This window comes from Podarcis gaigeae, assembly GCF_964106915.1.
Source record: "Podarcis gaigeae genome assembly, chromosome: Z".
NCBI lineage: Eukaryota > Metazoa > Chordata > Lepidosauria > Squamata > Lacertidae > Podarcis > Podarcis gaigeae.
This window is the reverse complement of record NC_139691.1, coordinates 47,400,247-47,419,098: the sequence shown is the minus strand read 5'-3', so window position 1 is coordinate 47,419,098 and position 18,852 is coordinate 47,400,247. Positions and strand designations below refer to the sequence as shown.

Sequence of the window (18,852 nt, the reverse complement as noted above, 5' to 3'; positions counted from 1 at the left end):
TACTTCCCACCAAGAAAAATCCTTGCAGATGCCCATGAATTACATCCCAAAATGCTGAAGCCTTCTTCTGGAAAAGGGGACATGCTGCATTACCTGGCAGAAATCTACCACCACCATTCAGGAGTCAACAGTCAAGCCTTCTCCTAGTGATGCACCCCCACTTCTACATTGTTTCTTGAGTAGACATTAAAAATGGCCAAAGATAAGGGTGACCTGGCCAAGGGACAAAAAGCATTTATTACGAGAAACAACAAAAACACTTTACTCAAAGTTCTTCCGTGGCTGTGAGCCCCAGTTAATAAGCTAATTTCCCATCCAGGTATTGACGAGGCTGAGACCCACTCAACTTTCAAGAGTGGCAGCATCACATAAACTCTTCTCTCTCCTCTTTTTAAAATTAATCTTGCATTTCCAGAACGGAGTCCCAACACTGCAAATGGATTCCAGGGCAAAGTTTTGCCAACACTTTTTGCAAATAAAACACCATACCAACCGTAGAGGGAGGAGCAACAAAGCTGTCTTTGCCAGGCTTTCAGCATGCAACATACTGCAGTTTAAGACACCCCTCCATCACTCCCCCAAAGAAAGACAAGAAAAACTCAGTGCAGTGTCGAACAAGTATATTTATAGCAAAAATAGGCTTTTACTCTCTTTCCCACATGATGTTCTGTCCCCCCCCCCACAAAAAAATCATTTACACAGTAAACAGGTCAGCTGCCGCTGTGTGCACTGAGCCAGCTCCTGACCTCCCTGATGTCTTCAGCTCTTAATGGTCCCTTCCCACCAGCATCTCTCCACCACAAACTCCCCACCATCCTGCCTTGCACAAAGTGAGAGTCTCCCAAAAGGTGCAGGATGTGCACAGTGCTCCACATATATAACAAGCAGGCACAACTGCCCAAATGAAGGGTGACCGTAGCGCCTTGTGCCAGTAAGGAGAGTGGGCTTGCTGTGTTTCCAGAGTGGCATTTGCCAGCATTATAACGGAACCCCAGCCCTCCTGGCTCGGTGGTGGGGAAATCTTAGCAAGAGCATTTATAGATTACAGGGAGACCCACCCAGAACCAGCTCCCAGCATCAGACTGTGCTCCTTGGGAGGGGGTAAAAAACAAGGGGATATGTATTGGAGGAAACCCACCTTGGGCAATGAGTGAAAGTGTTCAGGAGTGCAAGGTGGGAATCTGTGGAATCTCTGTAGCTTTGCTACAACCAAAGCCAAAAGGTGCTGGGGAGTCACAGCCCTCTTTCTAGGCAGCCATGAAATCAGACATCAGGAAGGGGAAGCAATTGGGACAGCTGGGGTGGCCGGGAGACAGGCTGCAAAACTGGTACAACTTTGGGAATATAAAAAAGAGCAGAAGTGGAGGCCAGGAAATGACCATTGAGGGCAACTCTAGAAAGAGTAATGGAGTGGAATTCTCTCACTGGGAGGAGCACTGCAGGCCCACCTAGTGCTCTCCCACCATCATTAGACTCCAACTCCCATCAGCTCTTGTAAATATGGCCAGCAGTCAGAGGAATGATGGGAGTTGTAGTACAGCAAACATTCAGAGGGCATGCCAGGTTAAAGAAGGCTGCTGCAGACCTCCTCCCTGCTGGACCAGTAGGAAGCAAGAAAGTCCTTCCCTCAAAGTCCAGGGACTTATCTTTCCACAAGTTTGGCTTAAAGCCACTGACCACCCCAACTGACAGAACATCCAAGACCCAAAGTGGGCTAAGACATTGGCACAATTATGAGCAGCAGGAATGGCACAAGGCAAGGAAAGGGTCCTCTAATACTGTAAAGGACGCCAGAAACTCAGTAAGAGCTGCTACAACTGGACCAACAATGAATTGCAATGACGACCCCACCCATCCCCATTAAAAACATCTAGCCACCATGTGGCTTTCCACACCCTTTGCAGCACACACCTGCCTGCAAAAGGGTTGTGTGGACAGAAATGGCTCCAAAAGCTGTTGGATAGAAAACACCCTTGCACGCAGCCAGCCATCTGACCCAATACTTTCTCCCAGATCCTCAGAGCTCAGCAATTGCACAAGACAACAGAGGATCGCTGGGAGGAAAGGCGCATCTTTCTCTTCACATCTTAAGAGGGGAAGGGAAAGCTATCAAGTAACTGAAGTCGCTGAAATGGCATGGTGCATGAGCCAGAGTCCAGGGGGTGCTCGCCTGCAGCCCTCTAGGAGACCATGTACTGAGTGATGGCTCGAAGGGCATAGAGCAACTCTGCCTGCAGCCGGGCTTCCAGTATGAGAAGGTTCATGTGGACCTAAAAAGGAGCAGAAGAAAAAGGGATGGTTAGAGGAGAAAGAAGCCTGACTGGACCACAGGGCAAGGGTTAAGTACATGTGAGCTTGTTGGAGCAGGCCAGTGGCCAATAAGATGCCCGTGGGAATCACACAAACATAACATTAGCTCAACAGTTCTCTTCCATTTTTCATGCATCCTAAATCTTCAAAATTTCATCTCCATTGGAGTTCATTCACAAGTTATAGTGTTTTAAGAAACTCATTGGAGCACCAAACTACCAATGGTGGCTACTGTCTCCCTCTACAGTTGGAGGCCGTATGCCTCTGAATTCCAGTTGCTGAGAACTGCTGCTAGAGAGAGTGCTTTCACCATCTGCTTGCGGGCTTCCCATTAAGGCATCTGGTCAGCCACCGTGCTAGACTAGGGAGGCTTTGGGACAGATCCAGGTGGGTTCTCAAGTTCACCCAGCCCACCTCTAGAACATCTCTCCTGCACCATTTAACTGTGATTGGACAGAAACATATGAAACTGCCCAGTACAGAGTTATTCGAGTGCTGGTCCATCTAGCCTAGCATTCTCAACAGCAGCAGCATTGGCAGCAGCAGACTCCCAAGACCTCAAGCAGAGCAGTTTCCCCAGTCTTGCTACTCAACCATCTGCAGTAGATGTAGATTGAACATGGGACCTTCTGCATGTACATAATACTCTCTATCCACCAAGCTCTCTAAGCTATTGGACCTGCCATAAGCTCAGTGGTTGAGCACATCAACTTTTAATTAAGTGTGGTAAATCAAGATCAGCACAGCCTATTAAATTAATCGAACCATTGTTTGTAATCCCTCCCTCCTGTGTTGGGACACATTAAATTGCTCACTTAGGAAGGGGTGGGTTGGGGGAGAGAAGAGAGGAGAGAAACCCAACCTCCTTCTCTCCAGTGCCCTCAATCCTGCAGTCTTGATATAAAAGTTTTTTTAAAAAAACAAACAAAAAAAACTCTCTAACAACCTGGCATTTGGTACAGAAAATGATTCATGGACATCCAATTCCCCCAGGGTCTTAAAAATACACAGGGCCAGCCAACTTCTTTGAAAAGGCAGCAGCAGCAGAGATTAATGTCTTTGCCAAGCAAGGTGGTTAGATCCTCAGGTTGCAAAGCAGGTGGCTGATTTTGCAGGGCAAAAAAAAGAGAACACAGCCGGCAGTAGAACACACAGAACTATGGGCACATAAGCAAAGCTCACTCAATTAAAAAGCAGGGCAGGGTCTGCATATTGGTGGGGACCAAAAAGTGCATGTAACACTCCTTGTCCAAATCTCTGTCAAGGCCAGCACTGTGCTGGAATCTCTCCTCCAGTTTTCTAGCTCTGTCCTTTTGCCTCATAAAGATGTCTTTAGCAGACTGTGCCTGTTGGGTTATGAGCTTGCTTATTCATTGCAAGAGGGGTATATTGCGCATGTTTTATTTTCCAGCAAATCATTCTGCAGCCTCTCTGGCTGCCCATGCCACCTAATCTGAAAAAAGCCCCAAAGGGTGAGTTCTTGTGGTGTCTCTCTGTGGGCTTTAATGGGCATGGGGGCATCCAGGGGTGCTGCAGAGTTCAAGCTGTTGGAGTGTGATGGTTTGTAAAATGAAAGAAGAGACGACCAACATACACACAGAGCCTTGGGCACCTTAGAAGTAAAGTACAGAAGACAAAGCCCCTGCCCCCTACGGATGAGAATTTCACCACACTTTCCTCTTCCCTTTAAAAATTTTCAAATGCAGTATCTTCTTTCCTCATCCTAATAACTGACAAGTATATTGGAGTGGTGGGGCAAGGAGAGAAAAGAAATATTTTAGGCAGAACAATTTCCCAGCTGCCATTCTAACAGGGTTTTTTTTGGTGGGGGAGCATTCTGGATTCACTACAAGTGAAGAGGAATGCAAACATCAGCTGAGCGAGAACTGCCTGCACCACATTACCATGATGCTCTAAAAAGAGAGGGCATCTCCCACACACCCCTCAACAATTCACCATTGGAGATGTGGTTTTGTTGCTGTTACTATTGCCTGTAAAATGGATACAGCCTGGGCACCACCAAGGAGCAGACTAATACCCCTTTGCCCAAGACACATACACATTCTCCACCAGTAATAAGGTGGCAAATTCAGAAGTGCCAGGATCCCTTCAGGATACTCACAGACACACCCCACCCCCTTCTACGATTATACAATGATCTTATAATTATACAGTAAAAGCAATTAGAGATGCATTGTATCTCCATGTGTTGCCTCTCGGCTGGATCTGCTATTTTCTGTGCATGAACATAAGCAAATGATTTGGAGTTCTCCAGTATCTTCTTTTGAATTTAAGTGGTTTTTTCAGCACCTTGTTTTTTCAGTGTTATTAAATGCTCAGCTTTGGAGCATGGAAAACAACTTCTCCTTGGTGTTCTTCTGATGCTCCTCCTCCAGAGTGACCCTGGGAGACTGTCCTCAGTGGCTGAACTCACCTCCTTTCACTCCCGATGGGCTCCAGTCAGTACAAAGGGAGAGAAGACCTTTTCTCAGTGGCTCAAAAGCTCCCCTTTCATGTGACTGGGCAGCTTCAGGACCCTGAGGTAGAAACCGTAACGGGTCTTCAACCCCTGCAATCTCTTGACCACCACACCTCTGTCCTCCATCCACTCACAAATCCTGCTATCTCTAACCTTTTCGCTGTGCTTGAACTGCTTCCAAAAGTGCGTGAACGTCTCCTGATCCAGCTTCTCTGGGGTGCAAGTCACAGTTTGTATGTAGAGCTTGAGTGTCCGTTCCAGGAGCTGGTTCACCTCTGAGTAGTCGTAATCATCATACCTGGAATGGAACAGCAGTTACACAGGAGCTGGCAACCAGAATAGTTTCTCTCACCCTAAACACATGTCAGTTTCAAGCCAGATTCCAAGATGCCCTGGGTGAACAGGAATTCTGCCTGCTTCCTCCTCAGCTGAAGCTTAGGAAACTAAAACAAAACATTTGCCGGAGCCCAGGAGAATGATCTGGTCCAAACCCTCCTGTCTCTGAAAGGCAGCTGGCTCTCCAGTTCCTGAACATACACACATACAGCAGAAGCAGAAGCTCCAAATCCTTTCCTGCAGGGATCTTGCCCAGATCCATAGAATGCAGCTTGCACCCTCCTCGGGTGCTTTTCCCTGCCTGGCATGTCTCCCTGATCAGCTACACTGCCTCTCCTGGGTGGGGGAGATTTTGAAAGGGTGTGTCGCAGGATACTGAAACTTCAGGGTTTTGCTTTGAGCTAGGACTGCGGCTCAGCGGTAGAGAACCTGCCTTGCATGCAGAACATCCCAAACTCACTTCCCTGGCATCTCCAAGTAAGGCTGCGAATTGCACTCCCTGTCTGATACCCTGGAGAGCTGTACCCAGTCAGAGTTGCCAACACTGAGTTACATGGACCAACAGGTGTGACTTCCGGTACAAGGCAGATTCCCCGGTGGTCGGAATGTAGCCTGCTTTATAGAAGGTAAGTATCACATCCATTGCTCAGACTGCTGTTGCCTCTAGCCTCATCCACTACATCAGGCTGAAAAAAACCTCCCCAAGTCCTGCTTTAAATGGGTGCAGCAGAGACTAGGCTGAGTAGGGAGAAATGGGATGATTCCTCATGCTGGGCTGTAGTGCCTCCATATATATCTAATTCAGAATATAAACAATAATGGTATATTATTAATCTCTATTATTGCTATTTTATTACCGTGTGTGTGCATGTGTGTGTGTGTGTGTGATTTTTTCATTTATTGTGAGGGGCTTTTTTGTGGAACCTCATTCAGCTGCACCGTATGGGTCCATGGTGGTAAATCCAGCAATGGAAAATTTATATGGTGCCTCCCTTCCCCCGATGTCCTAAACAGGTGCTTATTTTGTTTAGTGGTTAATCTAGCCAGCCTTAAGCACAGTATGTGGCCTGGCTTGCTTTTTAAAGCCCCCCGTGCATCAGTTCCACACTGGTGAGGGACGGGCAGGGGGTGTTTTTGGACAAGAGCTTGGTCCCCCACAGAGCACAGGAGAGACAGATGAAGGAAGTGGTTACCTGATGCTGAACATGGAGTGGACGTAGTTCCATACGCTGCGCTTGAACGTGGCTGGGTCACAGCCCTGCCGCTTTGCCAGCACACAGCTCTGGAGCTTTTGGACCTTTTGGAACTTGTCGTCTAGCAGAAACCCGATGTCAGTGTACAACCTGTTCACCAGTGAGAAGCCGTGGTCTGCCCAGGAGTAATCCTGCCAAAAAGAAAAGAAGAAAAAAGGTGGGTCGAGAGAAAGGACAGATAAGGAAAGGCAGAGGGAGGGTGCCACCAGCAGCCCCCAATGCAGGCTGGGGGGGACCAGCAAGCTTTCTGTGCCAATTCTGTCCCCCGCAACTGTGCAGGACATTTTCAGGGGGATCATCACCACTCAATCACGGCCACTTTAACACAGCACCTTTGTAACATTTGTGAAATTTTTCTAGAAATATTCCGCAATTGCATTGTAGATTGATGCTGTGTCTTGATATTCCACATATTTTGTGGTTTTTACTACTTGTGTTTATTTCGCTATGAAATTCATTGTTGCTGAATTAGGTGACTCAAAATGTGGAATTTATCATTGTCATTATTATTACCATTAGCAGCAGCAGTACGGAATGCAGAATTTTGAGTTTTTTGCATGGGTTTCAGCTGACATGTGCAACCTGCTTAGAGGTTGAAATATTAAAAGGTTGTGTAAATTAAAATGTAATAAGCATGTACCTGCACACAGAATATCTGTGGTTGGCTCTCATTAAGCTGAGCAAAATCCTGGTACCCAAAACTGGGGTCTTCAATGAAGCAAGAGATGTCTGTGGTGCCAGAAATTTCACCATTGCAAGCTGGAAGCCATAAGCAAAAGAAAAAAGAATAAGAAAGCTGTGTTGAAAGGAAAAGGAGAGGGGCCTTGGAGAAAAACAAGTGTGTGTGTGTGTGTGTGTGTGTGTGTGTGTGCATGGTAGTACTGCATTCACTCCCTGCATGCAGAAATGTCTCCACCCAGAATGTTCTCCTGCAGCCTTATCTAAATGGAGGTTGGTCCATGTGGGCAAACAGGCAGTGCCCCACCGAACTCAGTCTGTTTACAGCTGCCCCCACCTGCCTGCCTGCCATCATGCTCACTACCAGTCATAGAACCATACAATTGTAGAGTTGGAAAGGGACCATGAGGATCATCTAGTCCAACCCCCTGCAATTAAGAGCCTCTTGTTCTACAGACTGAGCTTTCCCAGCCCAGATGATGGTAGTGCCTGCCAGCTTCCTCCTCCTTGGTCTCAGCGTTGGCCTTGTCAAACACAGCAGGGAGAAGGAAGGGGTAGAAGCTAGAAGCAGCTGGCTCTCCATGCCATGGGCTCTGGTGCCATCTACTGTTGGCCTCCCTGCCTTCCACCCCACCAGTCCCAACGAGTGGCTGCCACCACTGGCATCCACCAGCATCCAATACCCTTCTTAGGCATTACCTTCTTCCCTCTCAGGTGTTCTCATCTCCTCCCGTGCCTCATTCTCCACTTTCAGCTTGTGAATGCGCTCTTGTAGAGACTCCACCTCCGCACAGGAATCCATAGACTGCAGGCCGGGGGGGGGGGGAGAGAAAACACCAAAGAGTTTTGCTGGCTCCCAGTCCAAGAAGGGCTCCTCCCCACCCAACCACAGTCATGATGATCAGTCAGACCAGTAGTGCATCAAGTATTGTCTACACTGACTGGCAGCAGCTCTCCAGGGTTTCAGACCGGGGATTTCTCTAGTCCTACCTAGAGATGCTGGGGATTGAACCTGCAACCTTCTGCATGCAAAGCAGATGCTCCACCACTGAGCCACAAATCCCATGTTTCAAGTACAGAATATTCCTGCCTTCTCACCATACCCACTTCTCTGTATACCCCAACCTCCCTTCCCAGCCCCCAAGAGCATCAAGTGCACCTTCTTGCGGTTGTTATGAAACACATCCTGGCTGCAGCCATTGTTGACTTCACAAAAGCACAGGCTCCCCGGCAGCGTGAGCTTCAGCAAGCCGTCTGGCGGGAAGTCTTGTTCACAGCCACATCCAAAGGCAAAACTGGCCAGTGCATGGTAGTGGGCAAGGAGCACAACAGCATGGACCAGTTCTGCCAGGGACCAGCTCTCCTCCCTGATCTGCAGCAGCTTCTGAAAGGGAAGCAACAGAAGGGGAAAATCACCTCTGAATGCAGCCAGTGGCCTCAGTTCCCAGGAACCCTACATTCCAGACACGGAAAACCTCTCACACAGCTGTCAGAATGCTTCATTTAATCCGTGCCCTTAAATTTAGTCCAGCTGCCTGTTTTAAGTTAGGCTTCACACCCGCTTGCCAGTATTTCAGTTGTGGCTGCCATTTATCTTAACATTTTGTCAGAATTGCTTCATCGTGTATTTTGTATTATGTGTGTTTATTGTGTGCAGTTGGTTTTAAAGTTGTAAACTTGCTTAAAAGCCAATTTAGGCAGCACACAGATTTAATAATGATGATCCTAGTAATATTATTAAAATAATAAAAGTATTGCAATGGAAAAGTTTGAGTCAAATGAATAATTATTATTAATGCATGTGCAGAAGCAGGTGTGAGCACAAAGGCTCCGCTGCATTTACAATGGGGATGAATGGAGACTCCCAACCATATCACCATTCCCTGCTAGATTCCTTCTGCACAGACCCACGGTGTTACCTCGAAGTGCTCCTTGCCAATGAGCCATGGCTGGTGTGCCAGGATCTTGTTAATCTCGCTGAGTCTTTGGAGTTTTGGGGGGATGTATTCTAAGCCTCTCAGCCACTGAGGGTCACCACCCACCCTCAGGAACTGCAGTGCATGTAGATTCACTAAGTATCGACACCGGTGCCGGGCAGCTGCCTGCAAGAGATGCAACAGGCACATTAAATACACTCAGAATCATAGAAATGTAGTGCTGAAAGGGACCCTGAGGGTCATCTCATCCAACCCTCTGCAATGCAGGAATCTCAGCTCAAGCATCCAAGACAGATGAGCCCCCAACCACTGCTTAAAAACCTCCAAAGGAGGAGAGGCTACAATCTCCCAAGGGAGTCTGTTCTGCTTGGCCCATGAGGGCAGGCATCTTGATCAATGCGCTTAGAGCAATGTGCTTTTCATATAGAGGCTATTTTGGAGGCAATGCAGGAAGAAGGCAACTGGCATGTATGCCCAGTTGTGCAGCACCCTTAAGGCACTGCACAAGTGCTATAAAGGTCTGGGCAGCAGAGGATGGTCCATGAGGACAGGTGGGACACTGCCTCCCTAACCTCAGCTTTCCTTCAACCAGACCCCATGTGTCTGCCTTTTTTACTAGTGCAGAGGGTGGCACTGGCTGCCATCTTCCTCATCCTTATCCTCATAGGGAGGAAGACAGGTACAAAGCCTAGAATTAAGTTGGCCCTGCCTTTCATAGACCCTGTTGCTTTTGCCTCCTCCCTTAAACCCTCACCAGACCCAACGGACAAGAGACAACACAGGGTTATGAGCAGCTCCAAACCAATAACAGCAAACTGGTGCATAAAATGGGGGAAGTGTGGGGTGAAAGGGCTGAGTGAGACCAACAGCTGTAGCAAACAAATGAAACACACACAGAGAGCATTTGCATGGCAGCGGAACCAGCTTTGGTTACTCCAGAAGTTTTGGACTACAACACCTAATCTGGCTGGGGCTGATGCAGTCCAAACAGGTTGGAAAAGGCTGGCTTGTGCCAACAGGCAGGTGCCGAGCAAGCTCTGGCTGGAGCCTGGAGTGCGAGTGCACCTGGCCCTTTAAGCCAAAGGTGCCACGTTGAGAGCTGGCTCCCCCCCCCCAACTCACCATGATGGCGATGTAGTGGCGGCAGTAGAATGGCAGCGGCCCATCCATGTGCAGTAGGTAGTGTTGCATCCGGAGGAAACTGTCCAGGTATTGCGGGTGATATCCCATCTGCTGGCTTATGGCTTCGAGGCACCCGCGGGTAGCCAGGGCTTTCACAAAGAGCAAGTGGGAAATCCTCTCTTTGTCACCAGCACTCATCTTTGCTACCTGGGGAGGGAGCGGGAGGGGAGGGAGGGGAAGGAGGAGAATGAGAAAGGTGCTTTGTGTCCCCCAGCTGCTCTCTTTGGGAACAGGAGAAGAGGGTGATAACAAGAAGAGGTTGACAGGTGCAGCGAGAAAGTGAAATTGCAAGCTCATGGAACGCAATGTGTCTCAAAGGCAGGAGTTGCTTTTATTACTGATTAAACTTGTAGGGGTGTTGGAAGCTGCCTCATACTGAGTCAGACCAGTGGTCCATGTCGCTCAGTATCTTCTGCAACGGGAACCTTCTGCAGCCCAGGGGCCGCGTTCCCTTCTGGGCAATCTCCCAAGGGCCACATGCCAGAGGGGGGTGAGGCCAGAAGCAAAAGTAAGAGGAGCAAAGACTGAAAATTTTACGTTTGTATGGTAGGCTAGATCCTACACACACTCACCAAATCCTCAATATCCTCTATATCCTCCATCCAGAAAACCAAGAAGCATTATGAGAGTTCAAGGGTACATTCCAGCTAGGCAAAAAACAAACAAAACAGTTTGGATTTGAAGCAAGATCAGTGAAGGGAGCAGCATGGGGAGAGTTCCAGGGGTCAGAACCAGGAGCGGAGGGTCACATCCAGACCCCTGGCCTAAGGTTTCCCACCCCTTCTCTACACTGACTGGGAACAATTTCCCAAGGTGTCAGACCAGAGCCTTTTGCAGTTCTCCTGGGAGAGACCCAGAATTGGACCTGGGACCTTCTGCAGGCAACAGAGATGCTCTACCACACAAAGATTCCCAGGTGCGTAACCATTGCAATGCACAAATCAGTACAAGAAGCATACAACCAGCGACAGACACAACAAATTATTAAAGAAAGCCGAGCATCACAATATCAAAAGATCAAGCAGCCCAACAGCAAGTCTAAGCAACAGTCATTCCCATTGGCCCGAGAAACCAACTGTATCTTAATCTGCTGCTTAATATGGTAGGGGGCAATGGGGTCTCGGTGGAAAGAGACTGTGTCCCCATCATCTGAGAAAAGAGAAAATGCACTTCTCTGGGAAGCTGACTGGGTGTTAGAAGAAAACTTAGAATTGGGCACTTTCTTTGTGGGTTCAGGGCTGCACACAGTTCTGGACTATAAATAAGTGCATGCCGGCTGCTGGACCAGAGCAAGGGTCCATCACTTTGTGTCTCACAACAGCCAGCTAGATACCACTGGGAAACCCACAAGCAGGATACAAGGGTGCTGACACAAAAAAAGTTTTATTTTGCCACCATGTAGAAGCAATACACCATTAAGTCTAATTGCACTAATTTCTGATATATCTATTTTTGCTAGGGAAGAGTGAAGGGAGAATTCTTCCCTCCCAATCAGAAGACACTAGATTGAGCCCCCAAACCCTACAGATAATTTCACCAATCACTGCACAGGTCAGTTTACACCCTATTGAGGACTAGAAGCTAATTTCTCCCCACTTTTTTAATTTTTTATGAAAGCCAAGGTTCCTCGGATTCATTCCTTGAACAAACTAATCAAAGCAGACATTTGTTATCAGTGATTCTGCCATGGAGGGCTCCTTCCTACAAGTCCTTGTATCTCAAAGTCCAGGTTCACATGCATTTTACCCTCCAGCCTACCCCCTGAAATCTTCAGATGGTCTTTCTAAGCCAGAGGGGCTCCTGCCTCCCACTTAAATAATCATTCAGGGGAGGCTCAGGCTCAAATCTCACCCAGAGCCCCATAAACAGATTTTGAGCTAACCCAACAGATAGTGCAAAAACTGTATCAATTGCAGGTGCCTAAGAGCATCGCTTGCCTGTACAGCAATACAAACAACTCTCCCTCTCAGTCTGCAATGAGCTATGGATAACATTAAAGCAAGTCTTGTGCAGTCCATTTAAGATCTGGGAAGTCGACCCACCCACCCACCCACCTACCCGCCCAGGGCTTTGGGGCTTTTCTACCACTACTCCCTCACTCACCCATATGCATCGAGGCTGGAACTCATAGCAAATAGACAGAGCAGAGAAGGAGGACGGGACAATGGAAAATCACTCAGTTTCACATATCCAGGCAGGGTACCCCACTCCTTCAGAGTCTAACAGGGCCTTAAAATAACATTCCTGAACTCTAAAATAAAATTAGAAAAAGCAACACCGGAAAGTGATGCGGCAGTGGGGTCAGTGGAAGTGCCAAAGCCTGGCCTTCGAGCCTCAGGAACTTCAGAGACTCCACCTGGTCCGGACACACCAGAGTTCTGTGCAAGTTAGTCGCAGGGGTCTTGTGCCAGAGCCCAGTTCAGAGGGAGCTCACTGCACCTCCTGCTTTATTTTTAACATGCTCTGAAAGGAGGGGTCTAGACTCTCCCCCTCCCCATACACGCCTGCTCCATCTCCCTGATGAATAAGTAATCTAGTAAGCTATTGGTCCTGGAGATGCCCTCTCTTTCTGTATATACAACACACATATAAAGCACACCCTCTTCCAAAGAGAACCCTGGGAACTGTCACTCACCCCTCAAAGAGTTGCAGCTCCCAGCACCTTAAACTACAGTTCCCAGCATTCCTTTTCCTTCTGGAGTGGAGGGAGGAATGTGTTTTAAATGTATGGTGTGGATGCAGGCTAGATGCATGCAAGTGTGATGGACCACCGCCGCCACTCTGCTTTGGGAACAGATGAAATTCTTTGAACCAAGGTGCAGATGAACGCCAACCAGTTCTTACAAATGCTTATGCTACTCAGAGAAGAGTCCATTAAAATTAATGACCCTGACTAACTTAGGTTCATTCATTCCGATGTGCCTACCCTGAGAAAAACTTACAACCCAATGTGAAGGGAGGGGAAAAAAACACCCCAACATCATTTTACAGAATTGTTTCGAACAAGTGGCAGATTAACCATCAAGGGAACAACAACAACAACGAGAACAGAGATATAGGCTGATACGTGTTTTGGGGGAGCAGGATCCACAGTTTAGTTTACCAGGGTGCTTCTTCGCCCCCCCCATCTCCCCAAACACCCGACACGCAGAAGCCAACCAACCTCCATCTTCAAGTGGGAGAATTATAGACAAGGGGGCGCATCCTGGGGAAGCGAGAGGTCTATACGTCCAAGCAAAGTGAAACACTACGAGAAGCACGGACAGCAGCAGCACCAAAATGGGGGAGTGTGCGGTGGTCTCTGCAGGGCGGTGCAGAAACCCTGAGTTCCCTTTTTAAAAAGGCTTTCCAAAACGCAACATCTCGGGGAAACCCCAAAGAACACGCCCCCTCTTGAAGCCTTAGCAGCAACTGGACCACTGACGGCCCACTCTCCCGTCCCGGTAGCGGCCCCATTGTCTCCCTGCCGGCGCGCCCCCCGATCCATCTATGCACCCACCCACCCCCGCCGCAGCGAGCGGGCCGCAGCGCCCCCTAGCCGCACCACCGACGAAACGCAGGAGGAAAAAGAGAAAAACAACTTTGATTGGCAGCGCTGGGAGGCGGAGGAGGAGAAAGAAGAAGCGGCGGCAGCAGCATCCCGCATCCCTGCCTCTGCCGCCCGGACTAGGACAAAGAGAGCGGCGGAGGCCGAACGCGCACAGGCAGCGCTCCAGGGACGCACCGGACAAACAGCCGCTCCGGATGGATGTGAAGAAGCGGAGGGAGAAGCAGGGCGGCAAGCACCATGCCTCTCCCCCCGCACGCCCGTTTCCTGAGGGGTCCTAATCCTGAGAGTCAGCGGAGAGCCTTCTACGCCCCACGCCCCACGCTCGCCCCCGACTCTCCTGCCCTTAGAAGGTTCAGCTACGCCAAGAAAGCAAAGCAAGTGGGGGAAGGGCACTCTGGGGGCGCGACGTTCAGGGACCCTCCCCCCAATTAAAGAGAAAAAGTCCACCGCAGGGTTTTTGTGGGGGGAAGGTGGGGGACACAACACGCACGTTCCGGCTGCAACTTCAACGGCTCGCATGCTTTTGAGAAGCGGGGATCCGTAGCATTCACCCGCTGTCAGGAGTGGACTGGAGGAGGGGGCGTGTGCACCCCATCCGACCGACACGATTGACTCGCCAGCAAACGCCGACGGGGCTTGGAACTCTTTGCTTACTCTAGAAATTGCACCCTCCTCTGACCCGGCTGCCACAAGAATCCCTTTTAAACGAACTCCTTCGGACGCGGCGCCAGCGCCCCAAACCGGCCACCTCGGGGGAGGTTGTTCTACGGACGTGGTGGAATTTGCAAGCGCGGAGGGTCTGTGGAATGAGTTTGTTGGTCGTGCCGCTGCTGCAGCATTTAAGCTGTGCAAGCGGGAAGTGAGCCCGAAGTGAGCGTGATTTTAAATGAGGGGACTTCTACGCCCCTTTCCCTCGGGGGTCTCCTTAAGCCCTGCAAAGACAGTCACTGCCAGCATCTCAGAGGATCTCCCGCTTACCTGCATCCTATGGCACTGTTTTCCGCGGGGATGTTCCGTGCTAGCGGGGCAGAGTATCATTTTCACCGGCCTGCCGGGTTTTCCTCCCTCACTGCATGGATACGGCCACTACCGGACTCTGAGCCGCGGCCAACCGGCGAAGCTTACAAGCCCGGACAGCCTAGCTGGAGTTAAGAGGAGAAGGGGCGTGGCCCACCTCGCAACGCTGTCCAAACACTGCAGAGGGGCGGAGCCGAATAAGGACTCCTGGCCTATCTCGGACGGCGGGGCGGGGCATAGGGAGCCTTGCGGCAGGAGGCTTGCGTAACCACGTGGGTCCGAATGGAAAGTTACCTGCCCGTCAAGCGCCTAGTCCCCGCCTATTTAGGTGAAAGGGGCGGGGCCAAGGTTCCAGCGTGGTATTCCTTGACAGCTCTTAAAGGAGTCGCGCCTTATTTTTGCATGTGTGTTTTTGTGCATGTGTGTATGTTACTCTGTGTGCGTGCGTGCGTGCGTGCGCTTGTATGTGTATGTGCATGTGGCTAACTTCCTCCTATACCTGTTGGTTTACTCGGAGAACCCACTGAAGTCTTCAGAAGCTTGTAACCTGCAAAGAATAGCAAGAACACTTGTATTAATAAAATAAAATTTAAAAACCAATACAATTTTGGTTATTCGGTCCACTCTTTGTTTTTCCGTTTATAGCTCCAATGTATATTACTGCAATAGTTTTCCGTATACATACCGTAAAATTTCTCATTCGATATAAATACTCTATATACGGAGCTCAGTCACTTTCTTCTCCTACCCCCACTCCCCGCTACAACCCCAAAATCCTGAGCCCTGCAGAATGACAGAAACATAGAAATGTAGAGTTGAAAGAGACTCCACGGGTCAACTAGTCAAACTCCCTGCAAATCGCAACTAAATAATTCCACGCAGATGCCCCCAGAACCTCTGCTAAAAAACCTCCTAGGAAGGAGAGCGTACCACCTCTTCTGGGAGTCCCTTCCACTGTCAAAGAGCTCCTACTGTCAGAAAGTTCTTCCAGATGAATCTCCTTTCCTGTAGCTGGAATCCACTGGTTTGAGTCCCACCCTCCAGAGCAGGAGAAAACAAGCTTGCTCCCTCTTGCATGTGACGTCCTTCAGATATTTGAAAATGCATCTCGTATCTCCTCTGTTTTCTTTTTAGCAATCTAAACATACCCAACTTTCTCAAGCATCCCTCGCATCAGAGTTGGATTCCAGAGAGTTGATCGTCTTAGTCACCCTCCTCTGTACATGTTCGAGCTTGGCAATATCCTTCGTAAATTGTGGTGCCCAGAACTGGACACAGGACTCCAGGTGTGGTCTGACCAAGGCAGAGTAGAGCAGTACTATTACTTCCCCTTGATCAAGACACTATACCTCTGTTGAATCAGCCTAGAATTGGGTTAGCTTTTTTGCTGCTGCACCACACTATTGACTCATGTTAAACTTCTGGTCTAGATCCTTTTCACATGTACTTCTGACAAGGCAGATGTCCCAAATCCTATATTTGTGCATCTGGTTGCTGGATCCTACAAGGCAGTACAGAGCTCAATATTTTATTCATGGTTTTCATAGCTTGTAACCAGTTGCTACTGGTGTATTCATGTTATGAATATCTGCCTGCAATTTCTTTCCTTGCTGTTGGTAGCATTCTAAAAATGTAAATTATATTGGGGGGGGTGGGGACGTAAGCACTACTGCTATCTAGCAACAGCTTTTTTGTGTTGAACCCAGTTTGTGTCACAGTTTCTAGTTTGGGCAATGAGCCCCTGTGCTGGCTGCGATATAATGACAGAACTCTGCACTTGCACAAAGGAGTCTAACATTCCAAACTGGTTTTAGTAGTGGGTACGTGAAAATATTGCTCCATTCCTCAGGAAGCCACTATAGGAACATCCCAGCAATCCTTGTTCACAAGCGAGTTGCTGCACAGAAATCCCAGGGATTTGCCCACCCAGCTGAAAAGAAGGAAAATTACGGGAGTGCCTTTTTTATTCTGACACCTAGCATAGAAATACACTTTGGCAATTGCATGAGTAGAGGAGGATCCTTGGGTTTTAGAAAGATTACCAGGAGAGAATATGGATAGTATTAGAGATAATCCCTTCTGCTCATTATGAAGGCCATTGGTTGGTGATGAAACATCAAAAGCCTTGTGCCCTAAGTAACAACATTTCCTCATCTGAATGCAAAAATGGAATTAAAGGTCATTGCCAGGTACTCACAAGAAGGTGCTCACCCTGAGCAAGCTCAGTGAAGCTGCTGAGTGCGGCAGCTGTGAAAAAGGCAAATTCCATGCTAGGGATTATTAGGAAAAGAATTGAAAATAAAACTGCCAGTATAATAATGTCATTATACAAATCTTTGATGCATCTGCATTTGGAGTACGGTGTACATTTCTGGATACTTCACCTCAAAAAGAATACTGTAGAGCTGGAAAAGGTTCATAAAAGGCGAAACGAAACGATCAAGGGGGTGGAGCAACTCCCCTATGAAGAAAGGTTGCACAGTGTTTGGGACAGTTTATAGAAAAGGTGAGTGAGAGGTGACATGGTAAGATTGCAAAATTATGCATGGCATGGGAAAAGTGGAGGGAAGTTTATCTTCCTCTCTCATAACTCTAGAACTCACTGACATCCAATGAAACTGAATGTGGGAATATTAAGGACACATAAAACGAAGAACTCCTCTATGCAGTAAAGAGTTAAACTGTGGAACTTGCTCCCACAGGAGGCAGTGATGGACACAAACTTGGATGCTTTTAAAAGAGGAAGAGACAAATTTACAGTGGAGAGGGCTATTGATGGCCACAAGCCAGGATGGAGTCAGAGGAAGCAATTCTTCTGAATATCAGTTGCTGGAAACCACAGAAGTGGGGAGAGTTGCTCTTGTGCTTGAGCCCTGCTTGCTGGTTTCCCACAGGCATCTGGTTGGCCACTGTAAGAACAGGGTGCTGGACAAGATGGGCCATTGGCCTTTATCCAACAGGCTCTTCTTCTCTCATGTTCTTAACCTCCTGATCCAGTTACCCATTCATATTCTCTCTCTGGGTTTTAATGCTTTTCATCCTCATAGCAGACACATTGAAATTAATCGTCCCAATTAGCTGAGGTTCATTAATTTCAATGGGTCTACTCTTAAACATAGCTTGTGAATAAGTAGTAATAGCAAGAAGAGGGGAAAAGAGGGGCAGGAGGTTTCAGGTAGGGGGCCCAACTTGAATAAAATATTGGGGAGGGGGGCAATAAGCCCCACCCTGCATAACTGATCACATGACATGGTGCATGCACACTATTCAAATGGCAATGCCCATCAGCTTTGGGGGGCCCTTCAAATATTTTATTGGGGGTGTGTGTGTGAAGACCCCTCAGTCTCTAGGAGTTTGCTCCTATGGCTCCCGGAATTGACACAGCACCCCCAACTGCAGAGATATGGGCCTCTGCAGGTGCCCCTGAGCTAACCCATTGCACGATTGCAAGATTTCATGCTAACACACCCCTGACCCTCATAGCCTGCCCCAGGATAACTGGTGTAGGTGCCTATCCTGATTCAGATTACAGTGAGACACAATGTCCCAACACAGCAGCTGCCTGCAATGCAGAAACACATCCATTAACCAATTGATTGATTGATTGATTGATTGATTTTAATTTAATGTGTTTATATGCCACATTTCCCTCCAATGAGCTCATGGTGGTGTACAATGTTCTCTTCTTCCCCATTTCATCTCCCAAGTCACAGTCCAACACTCTAACCATTGTGTCACCCTGCCTCTCCACACATGTTCAGGGGGCCTTAAACCCTGTTAATGCAGCAGCCATCATGAATTGCCTTGTGATATAGACTGTGCTCACTCTTCCTTGTGCCTTTTCTCTCCACACCCTGATGTCTTTGTCTATTCCCTCAGGTTGCAGATGGCTTGGCTCTTTTCTCTCACTGCGCAATATTCACAGCAGGTATTGTCCTTATTACTTACACTGCATTAGTGTGGGGTGGAGATTGCACAAGAGTTTCCTTTTCCTATTTTTATTTTTACTTCAACTGTTTTTAAAGATGGGGACAAAGTATGGAAATGGACACTCTAGGAAGCAGCCAATGAAATCCCAAGCGTGCAGCCATATGGACAAATAGCTGGGAT

General features: G+C 48.4%; 1 protein-coding gene across 5 annotated transcripts; it reads right to left on the bottom strand.

Annotated features, from left to right (window-relative positions):
* Positions 1-605: 605 nt before the first annotated feature.
* Positions 606-15,341, bottom strand: LOC310836956 (sestrin-1-like). Of its 5 annotated transcripts, none has more exons than XM_083722978.1 (10): positions 14,704-15,341; positions 10,748-10,822; positions 10,116-10,322; positions 8,976-9,158; positions 8,216-8,440; positions 7,756-7,861; positions 7,019-7,137; positions 6,319-6,509; positions 4,943-5,087; positions 606-2,270 (listed from the first exon to the last, which is right to left on the bottom strand). In XM_083722978.1, exons 2-10 carry the CDS (start codon positions 10,775-10,777, stop codon positions 2,181-2,183), a joined length of 1,296 nt encoding a protein of 431 aa, XP_083579104.1. In that variant the 5' UTR covers positions 10,778-10,822; positions 14,704-15,341; the 3' UTR covers positions 606-2,180. The 5 variants fall into 5 exon arrangements, with proteins under 5 accessions (XP_083579104.1, XP_083579102.1, XP_083579103.1 ...); XM_083722976.1 differs by lacking the exon at positions 14,704-15,341 and adding an exon at positions 12,279-13,664; XM_083722977.1 differs by lacking the exon at positions 14,704-15,341 and adding an exon at positions 12,811-13,664.
* Between the last annotated feature and the right edge of the window lie 3,511 nt (positions 15,342-18,852).

Bases quoted from the DNA above. Each gene is read 5' to 3' on its own strand.
- LOC310836956 (XM_083722975.1), bottom strand. From the start codon at position 14,763: ATGATACTCTGCCCCGCTAGCACGGAACATCCCCGCGGAAAACAGTGC. The intron at 9,159-10,115 runs GTGAGTTGGGGG...CATCTCTTGCAG, and splicing joins GCCACTACATCGCCATCATG to GCAGCTGCCCGGCACCGGTG. The intron at 7,138-7,755 runs GTAATGCCTAAG...TATGGCTTCCAG, and splicing joins AACACCTGAGAGGGAAGAAG to CTTGCAATGGTGAAATTTCT.